At 39.5% G+C, this 19,646-nt stretch overlaps 1 protein-coding gene across 2 annotated transcripts in view; it reads right to left on the bottom strand.

Annotated features, from left to right (window-relative positions):
- The window catches only part of LOC127222937 (alcohol dehydrogenase 6-like), a 214,805-nt gene that overhangs the window by 168,373 nt on the left and 26,786 nt on the right, over window positions 1-19,646 (bottom strand). The window contains exons 1-3 of one of the 2 annotated variants that reach the window (XM_051185407.1): window positions 5,674-5,740; window positions 3,571-3,672; window positions 2,868-3,006 (exon numbers count right to left, since the gene is read on the bottom strand). In XM_051185407.1, coding sequence (XP_051041364.1) covers window positions 2,868-3,006; window positions 3,571-3,672; window positions 5,674-5,691 — 259 coding nt within the window. In that variant the 5' untranslated portion in view covers window positions 5,692-5,740. Of the gene's footprint in view, window positions 1-2,867; window positions 3,007-3,570; window positions 3,673-5,673; window positions 5,741-19,646 lie in introns of those variants that run through there. The other variant, XM_051185409.1, reaches the window with a different exon arrangement.

The raw sequence follows: 19,646 nt of genomic DNA on the forward strand, positions 1-19,646 counted from the left end.
AGGCATGGGGGAGCACCTAGGCCTTCCCTGAAATGATGTGACAGACTTGGATGATCCCCATGGAAGGCCTGACCCTCCATGGGGAGTGGATGAGGTGTGGGATGGTGGGGGGTCAGTGGGGGGCTTGGGAAGATGCTAGGGAGTGCGAACTGGGAGTGATATGTAAAGTAAGATTGTTTCAAAAAATAAAAATAAAAGTCTCCTTTGCCATGCTTTTCTAACTTGGGCTCTCTTTAGAGATAATAATGATGGCATCACCACTTTATCAACCTACCATATGTCCCAGATGACCAAATCTGACAGTTTCTGACTCTTTAAAACACCTTTAGTTGCTCAAAGTGAATCTTGGGACTGAGACATAACAGAGCATAGCAGACAACATGCTACGGCTCAAGATCTATATGTCTCACATAATTTCTATGAGAGAACAGTTTCTCTTTGAACTATTCAGACTGGGTCCATACTATTATAGAGAATTTCTTGAGTGTGTGAAGTGATTTCTCACTGGAGTTGGAGAGGCTTATTTCTCTTCTACAAAAACACGCTCGATTCCTTGAGCAATTGCTGCCCTTCTGGTCCTCCAGTATGCATGGGCTTATTCATAGGCCACAGTTCATCTTACCTTGGCGACTTTGACAGCAGAGCCATAGCCGGTTGAGAACCCACAGCCGATGAGGCAGACTTTCTCGAGTGGTGCAGCTCCGTCGATTTTAGCCACTGCTATCTCATCTACCACAGTGTACTGCGAGAACGTGCTGGTGCCCAGGAAGTTATGGATTGGCTTTCCTCTGCAGGTAAACCTGGTGGTGCCGTCCAGCATGGTCCCTGAGCGTCTACCATATTGGATGTTAAAACACAGGCACAACAAGTCATGAGACAGAATAAAAGCAGTGTGTTGCGTAAGTGTGCAAGAAGACATTAGAAACATACCTTTTTTTTCTAGACAAGTTGTTTTCTGGTTGCTTAGAACTCTTGCATTTCCCACACTGGGGAGAGACGAGAGGGATGACTTTATCACCTGCAGGGAAACAACAAATCGACTTCAGTGTCTGTCCAGGAACTAATGAAGCAAGCACATGAGATCCACACGTAGAGACACGTGTCTTTGAAAAGTCACCTAGTGATAGGACATGACCGCACTATAATTCATGGGTCGTTACCTCCCAGCCTTGCTATTCATCCAGGTTTATATGTGCCTGAAGATCTCCAAAGAGAAAGAGGAGATGTCCATCAATAGCAGTTAACCTTGTTGTGTGCCTTTGTTTGTTCTTGGGGACCTTATACATATTAATTTAATCAAACATGCATATTCTCACTGCTAAGCATAAATATATACCTTAGTGGCAATAAGTTTCCAACTTACTATGTTAGCATAGGATGTTGGAGAGAGTGACATTTTGTCTAATAGTTACAATAAAAATAAAATAAAACAAACACAACATAGAACATATATTATATTCATGATAAATTAAAGTTGATCATAGCATAAAGTTAAAATGAGAACATCAATAGCGAATTTTTACTTTTAAAAAGATTTCTATGGTTTTTATGTTTCATGTATTTATGACACTTGTGTGGGGGTGCCCTAAGAGGCCAGCAGGTGGGTTGGGTCCCCTAGATTTGGAGTACAGATCATTGTGAAATGTCAAACTGGGAGTTCTAGTAGAAAATGATGTGTCTTTAATCAAATACTCATTTCTCCATCACCTAGGGTTTGGCATTTCAAAGTGACTGTATTCCTCTTAGTGTTAATGAATACTTAAAATAATAATCCCAGCTGTCTTTGGAGGAAGTAAATTAAAGTGTGACAAGAAGGGACAACTTACTTTGGAAATAAAAGTTGACCTCTGCTCTTTTAGATAATTTTTATTGAATTTTCACTTTGGGGGGGGCTATAGAGAAAGCATTTTGTTAAGTAAATCAGTTTTTGTCAACCAAATGCAATTCCAAAAGCTTGACTCTGGCCAGACTAGTCCTTTTCTTACCTCCTGATTATTTGGAATGAAAGAGATGTCTGACTCTACTGGCTGAAGTGATCTCCTTGGAGATGAACATAAAGTCCGTTTTTCTATCATGTGTGCCAGTTGTTATTGAACCACATAAATAGCTTGATTGTTATGATTCGCAGATGAAATGAATGTGATGTGACTCATGGAAGTTTTATTGTTACTCACCCTTTACCTCTGAAAAGTGAAACTTAAATTAAAACCATGGAAATCCTGCTAAGTAATGTGCAATCTAGTACTATCAGCTGCAATCAGTGATAATAAAATATTTGAGTACGGAGGCCTTGGCCATGCTTTTCCCCCTGGAGTTTCCCCTTACATTTTATTTTCCTTTATTCAAGAAGGAAGCACATGTGGGAGAAGAGGAAGCCATCGTGTTGACGCAATGTAGTTAAAACTACTATTTCCTGCAAGTGGGGTAACCTGCCAAGGGGAATCTTGCAACGGAGGCAAGCAGTAGGGTCCCTGACCTCAGCACAGAACAGCGTCTGTACATGTAGGCACTCAGATCCCGGGCCTGCATGTTCTGACCTTGCCCCTTTTTATGTCTGTTGGTTCTTGAAAGTCTGCAGCACTCAGTGATATTAACGAAGAAGTTAGCAGACTGAACGCCACACTTATGGTCACAATGCTTCCTCATTGTCACATTGGAGACCCTAAATTGATGCCTGACATCTACTATATAATAAATAGACGCTGAAAGGAAAAGGCATGCTTAAAAGTAACAGGACTGAGGCATGAGGTGAGCAGGGGGAGAGAACCTTCTGTCACCCTCTGCCAGCTCTCATGTCTCCTACTGCCTAGGCGTCCTCTCTTAGGCATCAAACCAAACCCAAGCCTCAAGGGTAAGGGATTCTGTACCTGGTTTCACAGAAGTCACCCCTTCTCCGACGCTCTCCACAATACCGGCTCCCTCGTGGCCTAAAACTGCAGGAAGAGGTGTGACAAAGTTTCCACTAATCACATGATCGTCTGATCGGCAGACCCCGGTGGCCACCATCTATAAATTAGACATGCAGTTCACTTAGCGAAGTTCGCCACTGTGGGGTTTAACACACTGTTCTGAACCTGTGCTTTCAAAGAGTTGGCTAACATTCCCCATTGATTCCAAATTCAAATATTCCACTTAGGTCCAAGGTTTTCTCGTGTTTATACCTATCTTTTCCCAATAAACAGCTTAAGCATCAATGATCATCTTGTGAGTAATTGACCCTGAGATATGTATTTTATACAGTATACAAAAGTGCATGCTGGCTATGGAAATAGAAATAAGAAAAAAGCACGTAGAAATTACCTAATATTAATGGCTTTTTGGATATTAATTGCTTTTTGGAATCAAGATGCTTAGCACTTTAGAAATACAAAATATTTACATTGTTTTCAGGGATTATTTTAAACATATTTTAGTCACTTCAAACTTTTAGCAGTTGTTATCAATAGCTTGCATTAGTAACAGATTCATTCATTGTGAGGACAAGCTTCTTAAAGGGGCTGTTAATGGAGTTTTGGATGGGCCTCATGTTTTCTGAGTTTTTCAAACCTAGATGGTCAAAGGGGGAGTTACCTTAATGCGAACTTCATGGGCCTTGGGGGGTGCAACTTCTATCTCCTCTATAGAAAATGGCTTGTGAGTTTCCCATAGCACAGCTGCTTTGCACTTGATTGCCTGGTAGATAAAGCATTACTTCATCTTTGCTGCAGAATTTTCTTTGTCCCACCATCCTCCTCAGCCCAAAATAAACACACAGAGAAGCTGTATTAACTACTAGGCTGTTGACTGATGGCTTGGCTTTTTATTGACTAGCTCTCTCTTAATTATTAACCCGCAACTACCAATCTATGTATGTCTACATGGTCTTGCCTTACTCCGTGGAGAATGCTACTCCTTTTTGGTCTACATGGCAACTCCCTTTGGTGGGCTCCCTCTGCCTTTCTTTCCCAAAATTCTCATCTCGGAGACCCACCTACCTTTGTGCATCTATTCACCAACCACTGTTTTATTCATCAACCAGTAAAGAAAACATATATTCTGAAGGACATCCACCATCACATCTCTGAGGAGATCACTGCTCCATGAGATCTGTCCTGGGATCTGCCACTCACTGTTTCATAGAAACAGACTCTTCTCATTTACAAATGTCTAAAGGACCCTTAAAAATGGGTGACCCTTAGCCCAAGATGAGGAAAATTTAACTAAATGTAATGCACCTAGATGAGTTGGAGTATGCTCTTTCAGGCCATGCTTGTACTATTTTTTTTTCTTGATAGTCACTGGTCCTGTTCTAAAAGAGGTTGTTTGACCAAAATTATTGGATATATGTTTAATTTTAAATAATAATTATTAATTTATTTTTGAAGTGCCGAGGACACAACCCAGAATTTTGTGCATTCAGGCAAGTACTCATTCACAGATTTACCCTGTAGCCTTTGACTTTGTGAGACAATAGTCTAATAATCAACCCAGCCCAACCTTGAACTTGGAACAGAAAGGTTTATGATTTCAGAGATGTTCTAATATACCTGGCTATAATATTATTTTGCTGTTCTAGGCAATATAAAAACAAACCACTGATCACCACAGTGCTGTTATTGACCTTGTACCTGAGAGCCTGGGATTCCCTGACCCCCTCAATTCTTGTTTGGTTGATATAATTGGTTTCCACTTAACTTTTTCAGTCATTCTTTTGTCCTAACTACATTTCCTTGAGATATAATAAGCAATCTTATTCATAACCATGATATGAATCAGATAAAAATACTGACGCCTGGTCCCTTCTGTGACTCTCAACCCATCATTTCAATATGAATGGCGCCACACTGTGTATGCAGAAGCCTCAGCACATTCCTACACCCAGTTCTCACTGTGAGCTTTTGGAAGTTTACCCACTCCTAAAATGGCACCTGTGCCATATGGTTTTATATATAGCACATATGGTTTTTTATATATAGCACATATGGTTTTATAATTAAGGAATGAGACATCACAAATCAGTATTAATGATGAGTGCATGTGTGTCCTGATACTAAACACACATTGAACAAAGTACTGTAGCTTGTGGAAACTTAGTACCATATGTATGTATTCATAGTTTTGACAGTTTTTCTTAGGGCTAGGGACTGTTGTATAGAATTTCTAGAAATTTTGTGAGCCTTCCAAATCCAAATTGCATAGTTATGTAATCTTATTGTAGGCGATCCTAATGCTTTGAAACCAATCCATTTTTTTGTCAGAAATTTATCTAAAGTTTACATGGACTGTTTCACTAAGTTCCCTGAGTCAACCCTAACCCTGTTATGATACTCTGGTCAGACTTACTTTTGCTGTTTTCATCTAAAAATATAGGATTATAAAGACTAGCACACTATTAGTATCTTGATACAAACAGAAACTTTCCATAATAGATCTTTTTAAAACTTCCTAACAAAATAGTCACAGTTGGCTGAGAATAAATTCCCCCTACGGCAAAGTTAAAGAGGAAGTGAAGATGTCCCCAGACCTGGATTCTATGCACTCTTGTGAAATATATTTTGTAGCAGTCTATTTGCACTGTAGCCCAGTGCATATGCTGTACTGTAAAATAGTTTCACATTGTATTTCAGTGCATGCTATTTCTAAGTTTTGCATATTAAGGAGAATATATTTCTAACAGTAAGATGTTTTTCTTACTTTTCCAGCTGTGCTCATGCTGTCTGTCCTTGCTGCTGTCTGTAGATTGATGGGTCCCTGTAGGCTTCCTCCCTCTTCCAGTGTGCCAGGCCAAGTTTGTACACAAATTTTGTTAGCTGTGATGTCAGCTGATTGCACATTAATCTGACTCTGTATGACACTCCCATCTGTTTATTCTTGTTGCAAGTTAAGTAGAAACAAAGTTCGCTGGTCTATCAAGGAAACTTTGCTCTGGGGATGTGCTTTTGAGAATATTTTGTTTTCATTAGGTTAAACAATTTCTTTCTCTTCAATCTCCACCTTTCTCCATCCACTTTTTCCTTTTCTCAGTCAGGTTAGAGCTCTGTTTTCCTTTGCCTCAATGAAGCTGTAACGTAATGTCCACATGGTGCTTAGTAAGAAGAGAGCATGGTGTAGGACAGAATGAACACATGGTTAGAGCTTCAGAGAGGAAGATTTTGGCTCCATTCCTCTTCAAAGAAAGCACCCCAGGCACAGCCAAGATGCTGAGGCCCCTGGTATCTCTGCAGCACACAATCATGGTTACCACTGAACAAGAGCCTGTGGCAGGCATGGAGGTTGCATTCATGAGTACGAGATGGACCACTGTCCTGCCAAGAGACAGCTGCAACATGCCCTATTCCTTCTAGCATGAAAAAAAAACTCACAGTATACTGGAGGAGAAAGATACATAGGAGTATGTGTGTTACGAGTAAGGTATTTCCTGCCGGCCTGGGTCCATTGCTGTGCTAGCCCCAATTAACACACTGAGACCATTTATTTGATATAAAGCTGTAGGCCAGGTAGTAGTTTCTTATTGGCTAGCTCTGTCTTAATTATTAACCCATTTCTATTAATCTAAGTATTTCCATGTTGTCTAATCTTACTGGAGAGTGGGTCAGTGGTTCTGCTCTCCCCAGTCTCTCCATGTTGACTCCTCCCTGCTACTTCTTCGAATCCTCCTTGCCTCCTACTCCCGCCTATCTTGCTTTCCTATTGGCCAACAGTGCTTCATTCATTAACCAGTATGAGAAACATATTTATAGAATGACATCTCCCATCATATGTGCTTATCAGCTATGTAGTAATTGGTAGGATAGAAAGCCTGGTTATGAATGAGGACTCAGAGCAAGCTTGTAGAGGGCATGAACTCGAGTCATCTAAAGAATGATTGCTTTGGCAAATAAGCCAAAAGTCACTTAAGACATGTCCATTGTGCTTTGTTTAATGTCATGGGCTTGGAAACTAGAACATGCATTTGATGTCTATTGAATATCAAGTATCCTATCAATGTTAGCAGGACATAGTACATACCACTTGTTATATGAACATAGGTAGGTAACACATATCCATAAGCATATGACCACTTTTCTAGGGTTGTCAGAGAAACAATAATGGTTTCTGTGTGCAATTTTAATTATTCAGGTGTGGAAATTCAACTAGAGTTCACATGATCTAACCTTTTCCAGAGAATGGCTATCACCCTCCCAACCCATATTTGTTTACAATGGTCTGTTGTCTGAGCATGCTCCAATGAGTCATCTGGGTTACCTGAGTAGGGGCATGAGGATTGATAAAAGTCAGATAAAAGAAACAGATAGAAACACAGGATCGATTCGGTAGTACTGCAGGGTCCATGCATTTCAGCATACCAGATAGTCCCGACTTTAATGTAGACCTTGCTTATATACAAACTAGAGGCAGAGCAGAACAAAGAGCAACGTTATCAACTGACTACCTCCCTGCACTGTGCTTGAATCAAGGAGCAATCTATCATGTGGTTGCTTCTAGCAGCAAGCAGCTTTATTCCCTAACCCTATGTGCCTACATCTGGCATCAGTAGCTCATTAGAGAGATAATATACTCTATCTCATGGGCTTAGTCAGAACTTTTCCATGGCTCTCAATGAGACTGGAGCAAGCAAGCTTGAATTCTAATGTCTTGTAAGTCAGAATAGGCTCCAGATGGAATCTGAGTCATTTGTGGGATATCACGGTCTGTATAGTAGCCATGCCTCCCACTAGGTTGAAGGCCCAACAACTATGAGAATCCCATTAAATTACTGTAATGGAAACACATGGTTTAGCTATGAAGCACAGTTTGTAGGAAGCTATGAGTATCTATTGTGCTCCCAAACCTCTACTGGGAGTTCTTCCTACATTATTACCTGACCTTAAGAACAACATTACAAAGAAGGTTTTCTCAACCAATTTTACAGATGAGGTAAAAAGAAGTATTGGGATTCACTAATGCCTTTTCTAAGGCTTAAAGAACAGAACTGTGGGCAGGCTGGTGTTGAGGAGAGTTTTATGTTGTGGACACAGTAGGCAGATAGATCACTAGAACATTGAAGGATGTTGGACCCTGAGTTTTGACCAACTGGTCTTAAGGACAATTCATCTTCCCTCCCTGCCTTCCTCCCTTTCTCCTTGCCTCCCTCCCTGTCTCCCTCATCCTTGCCTCCTTCCTCTCCTCACCTCTGAATGAGCTTTGGTGGTAATTCTTTTTATTAGAGTCTGTCATTCAAGTGGATCAGGTGTCCAGTTTGGGTTTGATGTCTAGTTCTGTCACCTTCAGGTAAGACAATATCATTTGGTTTTTGATAGCAAATATTTCCAAAAACATACTTACAAGTAACATTATATGGACTCAGAAGTTACATTTAGTAACTTAACTATGTGTGTGTGTTCTGTGGAGTATTTATTCAATCATACAATTATATGTTTCATTTGTTTAATTGTGTAAATTGTGATGTACTTGTGTAGGATGCAGAATTCTTGTTCATCTATGTAAAGATGTTTAAGGGAGTTTATTGGTCTAATAAAAATATAATTGCACCAGAGTGTAATATATGTAAAAAAAGTGAATCCACAGTAACAAACAGAGGAAATAAAGAAATCAATAAAAGCATAGATGGTTCCCATGGAAGATCATTCTTTTTTTTTTCAGCCCTCAATTTTTTTTATTTTATTTAATTTTATATAACAAAGTCCAATTAAATGAAAACAAACATTTATACACAATATTTGGGAATTTGGGCGTCGTTCTTTCCAAACTACTTGCTGCTGGTAAGGGGCACTGTCTTGGGGGGATTCGAAGAAGATTCAGATATCCTGGCTGTAGTCTGTAGGGCTGTTTTGTCCAGCTGTTTTGAATGTAGGATTAGCTTGTACTCTGCTTCAGGCAGTCTGGCGTGATCAAACCACATTAGTCTGGAAGGAATCCACATCTTTTCATTTTCTGTGGAAACAAAAATAGAAATCCTTTTCCTCAGTAACTTGTCCTTCAACTTAAATTTTGGAGTCAAACATTTTTTTTAATTTAGTTTATTATTTTACATGTCCATCCCAGTTCCCTCTCCCTCCTTCCCTCCCTCACTCCCCCCAGCCCTCCTTCTCTCCTTCCCTCCCTTTTACCCTCTCTGCCCTCTCACATGCACTCTAAATACCCTACCCTCCCATCCCCCCACCCCAATTCCATATGTAGGGGAATGCCATCCAGTTGGGGTCATGTAGATCTGACAGGTCCTGTGAAGTAGGGACTAGGGCTTCTCTCCTGTCTCTAGATTAAGGCAGTTATCCCTCCATGGGGGATATGTTCCTAAGTCCTTTTGTGCACCAGGGATACAGCCTGGCTCCACTGTCTGAGGTCTCTTAGACTGCTCAGTCCTTCTGGCTGAGACCCATATTCAGGGGGCCTGAGTCAGTCCCATGCTGGCTTCCCAGCTGTCAGTCTAGTGGCCATTAGCTCCTCCTTGTTCAGGTAAGCTGTCTGGATGTGTTTCTGCCGCCTGGTCTTGTGCTCTCCATGTGCTTCTGGGTTCTAGTTCAACTCAGTGTTTATGTATGGGTGTTTGCTCCTATTTTCAACAGGCATTAGTTGAGGGCTCCATGGATAAGTTAGTTGTTGATCTCACTCTCCGGGAACGGCATTTATGATAGCCTTTCCACGGAAGCTGAGATTTTTAGTTGGGAGCAGTCTTGTAGTTCTCTCGACCTTTCTTTGTGTTCAGTTTTAACTTCAAACCAATATTGGCTTCCTCTTTTATGTTCTCTCTCTCTCTGCCTCTGTCTCTCTCTCCCTCTTTCCTATCTTCTATTCCTAACCAGGCTCAATCTTCCTGGTCCCACATGTTTTCCTATCCTTCCCCTCATTTTCTCCTACTTCTCTCTCCATTCACTGTCCCCCCCCCACTTCACCTGGGCTCTGGAGGACTTGTCCCTTCCCACTTCTGTGAGGGACTTTATATGAATCTCTTAGAATACACCTTGTATCCTAGTTCCTCTGGTGATGTGAATTATAGGCTGGTGATCCTTTGCTCTAGGTCTAAAATCCATATATGAGTGAGTCCATACTGTGTTTCTCTTTTTTGTGACTGGGTTACCTCATTCAGGATGGTTTCTTCAAGAGCCATCCACTTGCCTGCGAATTTCAAGATACTATTATTTTTTTTTCTGCAGAGTAGTATTCCATTGTGTAGATGTGCCACATCTTCATTATCCATTCTTCAATTGAGGGGCATCTAGGTTGCTTCCAGGTTCTTGCTATTACAAATAGTGCTGCTATGAACATAGTTGAACAGATGTCTTTGTTGCATGGATGTGAATCTTTTGGGTATATGCCTAAGAGAGGGATTGCCAGGTCCTGTGGTAAACTAATTCCCATTTTCCTGAGGAACCGCCATACTGATCTCCAAAATGGCTGTATGAGTTTGCACTCCCACCAGCAGTGGAGGAGTGTTCTACTTTCTCCACATCCTCTTCAACATAAGTCATCACTGGTGTTTCTATTTTTAGCCATTCTGGCAGGGGTAAGATGGGCATGGAAGATCATTCTAATGGAAAATCACTCACTAGTCAGTCCTGTTTATTAAACACTAAATAACAACATCCATCCTGGAACCAAAGTAAGGGAACCATACGTACATGCACCAGAGATGTTAAAACACCAGTATCATTTACAAACAACTTTATACTGATGAATTTGGCGGATTAAATGAAGAAAGAAAATCTTGATTCTAAAGGTTGGTATATGGTCCAGGTGAACCAACACAAAACAAAATCTGATGAACTCTGTGTCTAATTAAAACATTAAATTTTATGTCAAGATTCATACAAAGTCAATTACTTGCCAAGGTGTTAGGTTTATAATTCTAGAAAAATCTCAAAGAAAAATAAACCCATTTTATCAATTTCAGAAAACAGTGTTATTTGTAACTCCCAATTTATTTGGTACTGTCAGTATTGATAGCTGAGATGACTCAGATACTTGAGAGGAAACCTGAAGATTTTGTACATAGAAACAAAAATCTTTAATGAAGCACTGACAACTCATGCTGGACAACACACAAAAGAATTTATTTATGACCTAGTAGAGTCCACATGGGGGAACGCAAAGCCTATTTAGTTTTCAAGTGTTGACGTAATTCAACACAGAATGCATATAACACATAATAAAACGGAGGGAAGATGCATATTACTATTCTTATAGATGAAAGTAGATTTGTAAAAATCTAATTTCCATGCATGATTATAAAATTCAAACCGAGAAAAACCTAATGCTATCAACAAAGTTTATATTAAATTATTCAGTGCCTGTGTTTGGCACCAACATGAGAAATTCCCCTCTCAGAAAGTTGGAGTTTACTTAGATGAAATGAAAACAATTGGTCAGGAAGACTAAGGATGCCCTTCTGACAGATGATGTCACTGTGATGTGGTGAGGGTATGAAGTTGCCTTTCTCTTTTCTTTGACTTTTTATATTAATTTATTTCTTACATGCCAATCCCATCCTCCTTCCTCCTTTCCTCCCAATCCCTCCATTACCTCCTCCTCCTATATGGTCGAAGGAAAGGGTAAGGACCCACATACGGAGTCTACTAAGTCAGTCCCATCATCCAGTTCAGGCAGGACCAAGTCACCACTTCATTCCCACACTCCTGTGTCTAGGCTAGGCAAGGTATCTCTCCATGTAGAATGACCTCTATTATGAAAGTTTGCATTAATGTTAGGTCTTGTACCCACTGCCAGTGGCCTCATATATTGTCTGAGTCACACCATTGTTGTTACCTGTAGTAAGGGAGTCTAGTTCTGTCTTATGCTGGCTCCTCATTTCTGAGATTTGAGTCATTGATGTCTCATTGGCATGGGTCAGCTGATTCTGTGGATTTTCCACACCATGTTCTTGACTGCTTTGTTCATATTTTTGCTCCTTTCTCACTTTGATTGTACTCCAGGAGCTTGGCCCATTGTTTAGTTGTGGATTTCTGCATCTGTTTCCATCTGTTTCTGGAAGAGGTTTTAAGTTGCTCTGGAGCTATGTTTTGTATGCTGGGTATCTTTTGCTTTGTGTCAGGTATCCATTTATGAGTGAGTACATACTATATTTGTATTTTTGTTTTAGGGTTACCTCGCTTAGGATGGTTTCTTTCTAGTTCTGCCCATTTGCCTGAGAATTTAGGATGTCATTGTTTCTTATCCCTGAGTAGTACTATATTGTGTAAATTTTTTTTTATCCATTCTTCAGTTGAGGGGCACCTAGGCTGTTTCCAAGATCTGGCTATTACAAATAATGTTGCTATGAACATAGTTGAGCAAATGTCTGTTACGAGCAGTTTCCTGCCAGCCTAGTTACACATAATGTGCCTCCTTCAGGTATATGCCCAACAATAGTATTGCAGGGTCTAATTTTTTCAGCAGCAATGGAGGAATGTTCCCCTTTCACCACATCCTCTCAAGCATAATCTGTCATTGGTGTTTTTTATTTTATCCATTCTGATTGGTGTAAGATGGAATCTCAGAGTAGTTTTGATTTGCATTTCCCTGGTGACTAGCGATGATCCACATTTCCTTAAATGTCTTTCTGCCATTTGAGATTGTGCTATTGAGAATTCTCTATTTAGATCTGTACCCCATTTTTTAAATTGGATTATTTGGCGTTTTGATTTCTAGTTTCTTGACTTCTTTGTATATTTTGGAGATCAGCCCTCTATCAGATGTGGGATTGGTGAAGATCTTTTCCCCTGTGGTAGGAAGCCATTTTTGTTTTGTTGACTGTGTTCTTTACTTTCCAGAAGCATCTCAGTTTCAGAAGGTCCCATTTATTAACTGCTGCTCTCAGAGTCTGTGCTACTGATGTTGTCTTTAGGAATTGGTTTCCTGTGCCCATGCATTCCAATGTATTTCCCACTTTCTCTTCTATGAGATTCAGTGTGGATGGATTTATATTGAGGTCTGTGATCCATTTGGACTTGAGTTCTGTGCATGGCAATAGATATGGATCTATTCACATTCATCTACAAGTTGACAGCCAGTTATACCAGCACCATATTTTCTTTTTTTCCATTTTATAGTTTTAGATTCTTAGTAAAAATTAGGTGTTCATAGGTGTGTGAGTTGATATCTGGTTCTTAGATTTTATTCCATCGGTCTACCTGTCTGCTTTTATGCCAATACCCATTAGTATAGCCCTATAGTAGACCTTAAAGTCAGGATGGTGAGGGATGGTGATGCCCCAGATGATCCTTTAGTGTATAGTGTTTTTGTTGGTGGTGTTTTCTGTTTTTGTTTTTGTTTTTTGTTTTGTTTTGTTTTGTTTTTGCTATCCTGATTTTTTTTGTTTTTGTTTTTGTTTTTTCCCAGATGAAGTAATTTGCTCTTTTAAGGTCTGTGAAGTTGTACTGGAATTTTGATGGGAATTTCATTGAATCTGTAGATTACTTTTGATATGATTGCCATTTTGCTATGTTGATCCTACCTATTCAAGCACGTGGGAAATCTTTCCATTTTCTGATATCTTCTTTAATTTCTTTCTTGAGAGACTTGAAGTTGTCATACAGGTGTTTTGTTTGTTTGTTTAGAATTACCCCAAGATATTTTATATTGTTTGGGGCTATTAGAAAGGGTGATATTTCTCTGATTTCCTTCTCAGCCCATTTGTCATCTGAATATAGGGGGGCTACTGATTTTTTGAGTTAACCATGTATCTTGCTATATTGAAGGTGTTTATCAGCTGTAGGAGTTTTCTGGTAGAATTTTGGGGTCATTTATGCATAAAAATCATATCAGCAATTAGTGACAGTTTGGATTCTTCTTTTCAAATTTCTTTTCTTTTGTTTTTTTTGGCATTCAGCTTTTTATATGATAGCTTATGTTTCTATTAAAGTCATGTAGTTCTGTTGTTGGCAACTCCAATATATGTGTTCTTGTGTGTGTGTGTGTTTGTGTGTGTGTGTTGTGCTTCTATAGCATAAGACTTTTTTTTTTTTAAGTTATCAGTGTTATTTATTCCTTCCACTATTCCACTATTCCTTCCCTTAACCTAAATTCTTTCTCATCCCTGACCCAATTTCATTCTTCTTCTTGTGATTTTATTTCGTGCTGAGAGGTGTCTACTAGGGGCTTTGTCTTTCCAACTTGTTTTTGGTGATTCCATTTAGATTCTTTTCATAAATGTGCATATTTTAAGAAGCTTCCACTATATTGGTGTTCCGAATGACCTCTCAAATAGCTCATAGTTTTAGCTGTTCCTCCCATGGTCCCTCTATGCCCTCACTTTCCTTTGCCTCCTCCATTTGATTTTTTTTTTCAATTCCATTATTTCCCTCCCCTCCCCTTCCTAAGGTATCTCTTCCATTTCTCTTTTACAGTGAGATCCATCCTTGCCCCAGTTCCTTGCTCCATCGCTATACTCTGGAGTTATATGAATAATGTCATGGTTGTCAAATACTTGAAAGATAACATTTACATATAAGCTGATACATACAACACTTGTTTATCTGGGGCTGGGTTAACTCCCTCAGGGTTATTTTCTTCTAAATCCATTCATTTAACTGAAAATTTCATGATTTTGTTGATTTGAACAGCTGAGTAATATTCCAATGAAATATACCACATTTTATTTTAACACCAATCCCTTTTTGGACATCTAGGTTGTTTACAATTTCTGCCAATTATGAATAGAGCAGCAATGACTATGTTTGAGTAAGTGTCTCAGTAGTAGGATGTAGAGGCCTTTGTATGGCCAAGAGGAGTATTCTGGATCATGAGCAATTTAAGCTTCCTGAATAATTGCTACCCTAATTTGTATAGTAGCTATCCTAAATTTGTCTCCCACTAGCAATGGATGAGTGTCCCCTTTTGCCTATATCCACTCATTATGAGCTCTCATTATTATATGGATCTTAACAATTCTGACTGCGTTAAGATAAAATCTCAATATAGTTTTGATTTGCATTTTTCAGGTCCTTGGGAATACACATAATAGATATTTTGTAGTGTTTTCCCTTTGTTATAGCTATATTGCATTTTATGGCCCACTGTAGCAGGGATGCTGGTATTGGTAGAGATATATTGTCTTGGGTGTTAATGATTATTTTTCTGGTCTGGTATCTAGGCAACTGGAATAAATGTAATTCTAGATATTGATATCTGCTTTTGTCTTTGTTGGGTGAATGTTTCATTTTTTTTACATGTCAATCCCAGTTCCCTCTCTCTTCCCCCTCCCTCCCTTTTATCTTCTCTGCCCTCTCACATGCAACATGACCACCCTTCCCTCCCATCCCCCCACCCCAATTCCACATGTAGGGCAATGCCATCCAGTTGGGGTCATGTAGATCATTCAGGTCATTGGAAGTAGGGACTAGGACTTCTCTTTTGTCTCTAGGTTAAGGCAGTATCCCTTCATAGGGGATGTGTTCACCAGGTCCTTTTGTGCACCAGGGATACATCCTGGCGCCACTGTCTGTGGACCCCTACACTGCTCAGTCCTTCTGGCTAAGAACCATATTCAAGGGGCCTGAGTTAGACCCATGCTGGATTCCCAGCTATCATTCTGGGGGCCCGTTAGCTCCTCCTTGTTCAGGTCAGCTGTCTTTATGTGTTTCTGCAACCTGGTCTTCTCCTCTCCGTCTGCATCTGGGTTCTAGTTCAACTCAGTGGGGGGGGGCACTTCCCCTGTGCTCTGGGGGACTTGTCCCTTCACCCTTCTGTGAGGGACTTTATATGAATCTCTTAGAATACACCTTGTATCCTAGTTCCTCTGTCAGTGTGAATTATAGGCTGGTGATCATTTGATCTAGGTCTAAAATCCATACATGAGTGAGTACATACCGTGTTCCTCTTTTTGTGACTGGGTTACCTCATTCAGGATGGTTTCTTAAAGTGCCATCCACTTGCCTGCAAATTTCAAGATTCCATTAATTTTTCTGCAGAGTAGTATTCCATTGTGTAGATGTGCCTCATCTTCTTTATCCATTCTTCAATTGAGGGGCATCTAGGTTGCTTCCAGGTTCTTGCTATCACAAATAATGCTGCTATGAATGTTGTTGAACAGATGTCTTTGTTGCATGGATGTGAATCATTTGGAAAAATGCCTAAGAGGAGGTTGCTGGGTCCTGTGGTAAACCAATTCCCATTTTTCTGAGGAACCGCCATACTGATCTCCAAAATCCCTGTACAAATTTGCACTCCCACCAACAGTGGAGGGATGGGAGATGTCATTCTCTAAATATGTTTCTCATACTGGTTAATGAATAAATCACTGTTGACCAATAGGAAAGCAAGAGAGGAGGAACTAGGAGACAAGGAGGAAAGAGGAAGTAGGCAGGAGGATTCAAGATGGAGAGACCAGCCCATTCCCCGGAAAGATGAAAACATGTGCAAATACGTAGATTAACAGTAATGGGTTAATAATTAAGACACAGCTAGCCGATAAGAAACTAGTACCTGGCCAACAGCATTATATCTAATACAGAGTCTCTGTGTGTTAATTGTGGCTCGCACGGTGGCAGGACAAGACCAGCGGCGGGAGGAAAAACCATACCCCTTACTTATGGTGCCCACGTGGCTAATAAGAACTTCCACTTAAACTTTAACAAAAGCTTAAAAAAAAAAAGGGTTTTACACACAAAAGAACAGAGACAAGCAAGGTTTCTTGGTAGCAGCATTTTTCTGGGTTGGACTCTGATTTGCGAGAGACAAGCAGATATTTGCACAGCTCCTTTAAGAGAGATTTCCTGACTCAGCATAAGCGGCAAAAAAACACACAGCTTTAAAAAAACACTGCTAACAATTTATTGGTATGTATCAGAGCTGGCAATGCCACTGACCACATCTCCAAGTCGGCAATATGCTGCTGGATGGCAGCGCAAACCAAGGCAGTGAGCACAGCTCTCACTGCTGGCAGTAAAGTTACCTGCCACCATCTTGGCTAGACAGCGGCTGCAGCTAATACAGCTATGACTTTCATTTTAGCAATGTTGTTGTTTACCAGATAAAAGACTCATGACCAAAAAAAGATAAAGATTTACAGTAAAGACAGATTCATATTAAGAAAACCAATAAAGGTTTACAGTGTGTTCTAAAATATATGTAGGCTTTAAATGGGAAAGAAAAGGAATAAAATGGTTTTGAAAATACAGCAAGTAGTTGGGTGTGGCACACACCTTTTATCCCAGCACTCAGGAGACAGAGGCTAGCAGACCTCTGTGATTTCCAAGTAAACCAGGTATGCAAAGTAAATTCCAGGACAGATAAGAGTTAGACAGAGAAACCCTGTCTCAAAAAATGAAAAAATACAAGTAAAAGAAATAAGAGTAATATAAAAGCCATGTAAAGATGGAGAGAATCTGGATATTGTACAGTATTATATTGTCTTTGTACCTTTTGACTGCTGAGGAAATAACAACTATTAAAACAAATGCTGCTGCTAGATCAATTCAATTTATATATTTTAAAAATGCTTTGACTTCCAAATTTAATTCTAAGGACAAGTTACTGGGGAAAAGGATTTCTATTTTTGTTTCCACTGATAATAAAAAGATGTGGATTCCTTCCAGACTAATGTGGTTTGATCAAGCCAGGCCCCATGAAACAGAGTTGCTGGTGATCCAACATTCAAACAGCTTGAACAAGGCTACAGCCAGGATTTCTGCATCTACTTTGGATCTTCAAAACAGTGCCCTCTACCAGCAGGAAGCAGTTTGGAAAGAAAAATGCCCAAATTCACAAATAGTGTTTATAAATGTTTGTTTTCATTTAAGTGGGCTTGGTTATATATGGTTAATGATCACAGCCAATTCTTTTCAAAGGTAAAAAGGGAATTATGGTATAGATATGAATACTTTGTGTTGGAATGGATTTTCATTTATTGATACAAATCTAAGATCAATTTTGTGATATGTATATTTCTCCTCTTGTTTAGGTATTGTGTTTATAAAGCTCATTTAGAAATGCAATGTATAAATTAGTATAGATATTAGATATTTACCTATGATAGTCAAATCTTAGAGTTCAGTTACTTAGATTTTCAAGATGTATTTGGGATGGATAGGCATTCCTCAAAACTTTCAAAGACCTACAGAATATGGCATTTAAAATAGTTTAGGGGTTTTCTTGACAGTGAGACATAAATGAACCTGGTAACACCACCTACGTCAGAAAGGAAGATGGACATCGAAGAAACGCATTATGAAGTTTACTTCCAATTTGGCAAGACTAGCCATTTGGACAAGATACTGCTCTTGTCTGGACTGTTTGCCTTTATGCTGTATAAACTGGACATGCAGGACCCACAGAAAAGTGACCGCTGATTCAAAATGGACATTGCTACAGCGTTCCTGCTTCATGGAAGAGTCTGTCAGACAGTCTGCAGGACACAGAGAAGAGTGACTGACAAACTGCCAATACAAGAAGATAGTTTAAAGTTTCCTACTTTGCTGAAGAGTCTGCTAGAATACCATGGCCTATGGCCTGAAGGTGGAAGATTACAGAAGAACTTCAGGTGACTGACGAGGCAAGATGTCACTGTCATTTCTAGAGTTTATATACTATCCTTCTGTGATCTTTGAAGGAGTTGAAGACAGATAGTTATGGTTATAGTTTTCCTTAGTTAAGCTTAAGGATAAGTTACATATAGGACTTTAGACTCACATATATAGGATAGATGATAGAATAGTTTCTTTTAATCTTGCTAAATGTTAATGGACTAAATATTGTTAACTGTGATTCTAACTTGATAACTGTTGTGTTATATATTTTGTTATGTTAAGGTTAAAATCCTTCTTTTTATTTAGACAGAAAAGAGGAGATGATGGGAGATGTCATTCTGTATATGTTTCTTATACTGGTTAATGAATAAAGCACTGTTGGCCAATAGGAAAGGAAGACAGGAGGGACTAGGAGACAAGAAGGAAAGAGGAAGTAGTAAGGAGGAGTCAGGATGGAGATACTGGAGAGAACAGAGGTCTGGGTCTCCTCCCTGGTAAGATGAGACCACGTGGAAATACTTAGATTAATAGAAACGGGTTAATAGTTAAGACATTGGTAGCTGATGAGAAACAAGTAACTGGCCAACAGAATTATATCTAATACAGAGTCTCTGTGTGTACTTGGGGCTGGCGCAGCGGCGGGAGGAAAAGCCTTACACCTTACACTCAGTAGTGCTGGGTTTGTGGATAGGTATTGTTTAAATTTGGTTTTATCAGGGAATATCTTGTTTTTTCTGTCCATGGTAATCAAAACCTTTGCTGGATAAAGTTGTCTGAGCTGGCATCCGTGGTCTCTTAGTGTCTGCATAACCTCTGAACAGGACCTCGTGATTTTCATTGCTTCCATTGAGAAGTCTGGTGTAATTCTGATAGGTCTGCCTTTATACCTTAGCTGGCCCTTCTCCTTTGAAGCTCTTCGTATTCTTTCATTCTGTATGTTTATTGTTTTGATTATTATGTGATTAGGGGACTTTTTCTGTATAGTCTATTTGGTGTTCTGTAAGCCTCTTTTATTTTCACTGGCATCCCTTTCTTTAGGTTGGGGAAGTTTTCTTCTATGATTTTATTGAATATATTTTCTGTGCCTTTGAATTAGACTTCTCCTTCTATTCCTATTATAATTTATTAAGGTAGATCTGTTCATGGTGTTCCAGATTTCCTGCATGATTTCTATTGAAGATTTGTTGTATTTTAATTTTTCCTTGA

This window comes from Phodopus roborovskii, unplaced genomic scaffold (assembly GCF_943737965.1).
Source record: "Phodopus roborovskii unplaced genomic scaffold, PHOROB, whole genome shotgun sequence".
NCBI lineage: Eukaryota > Metazoa > Chordata > Mammalia > Rodentia > Cricetidae > Phodopus > Phodopus roborovskii.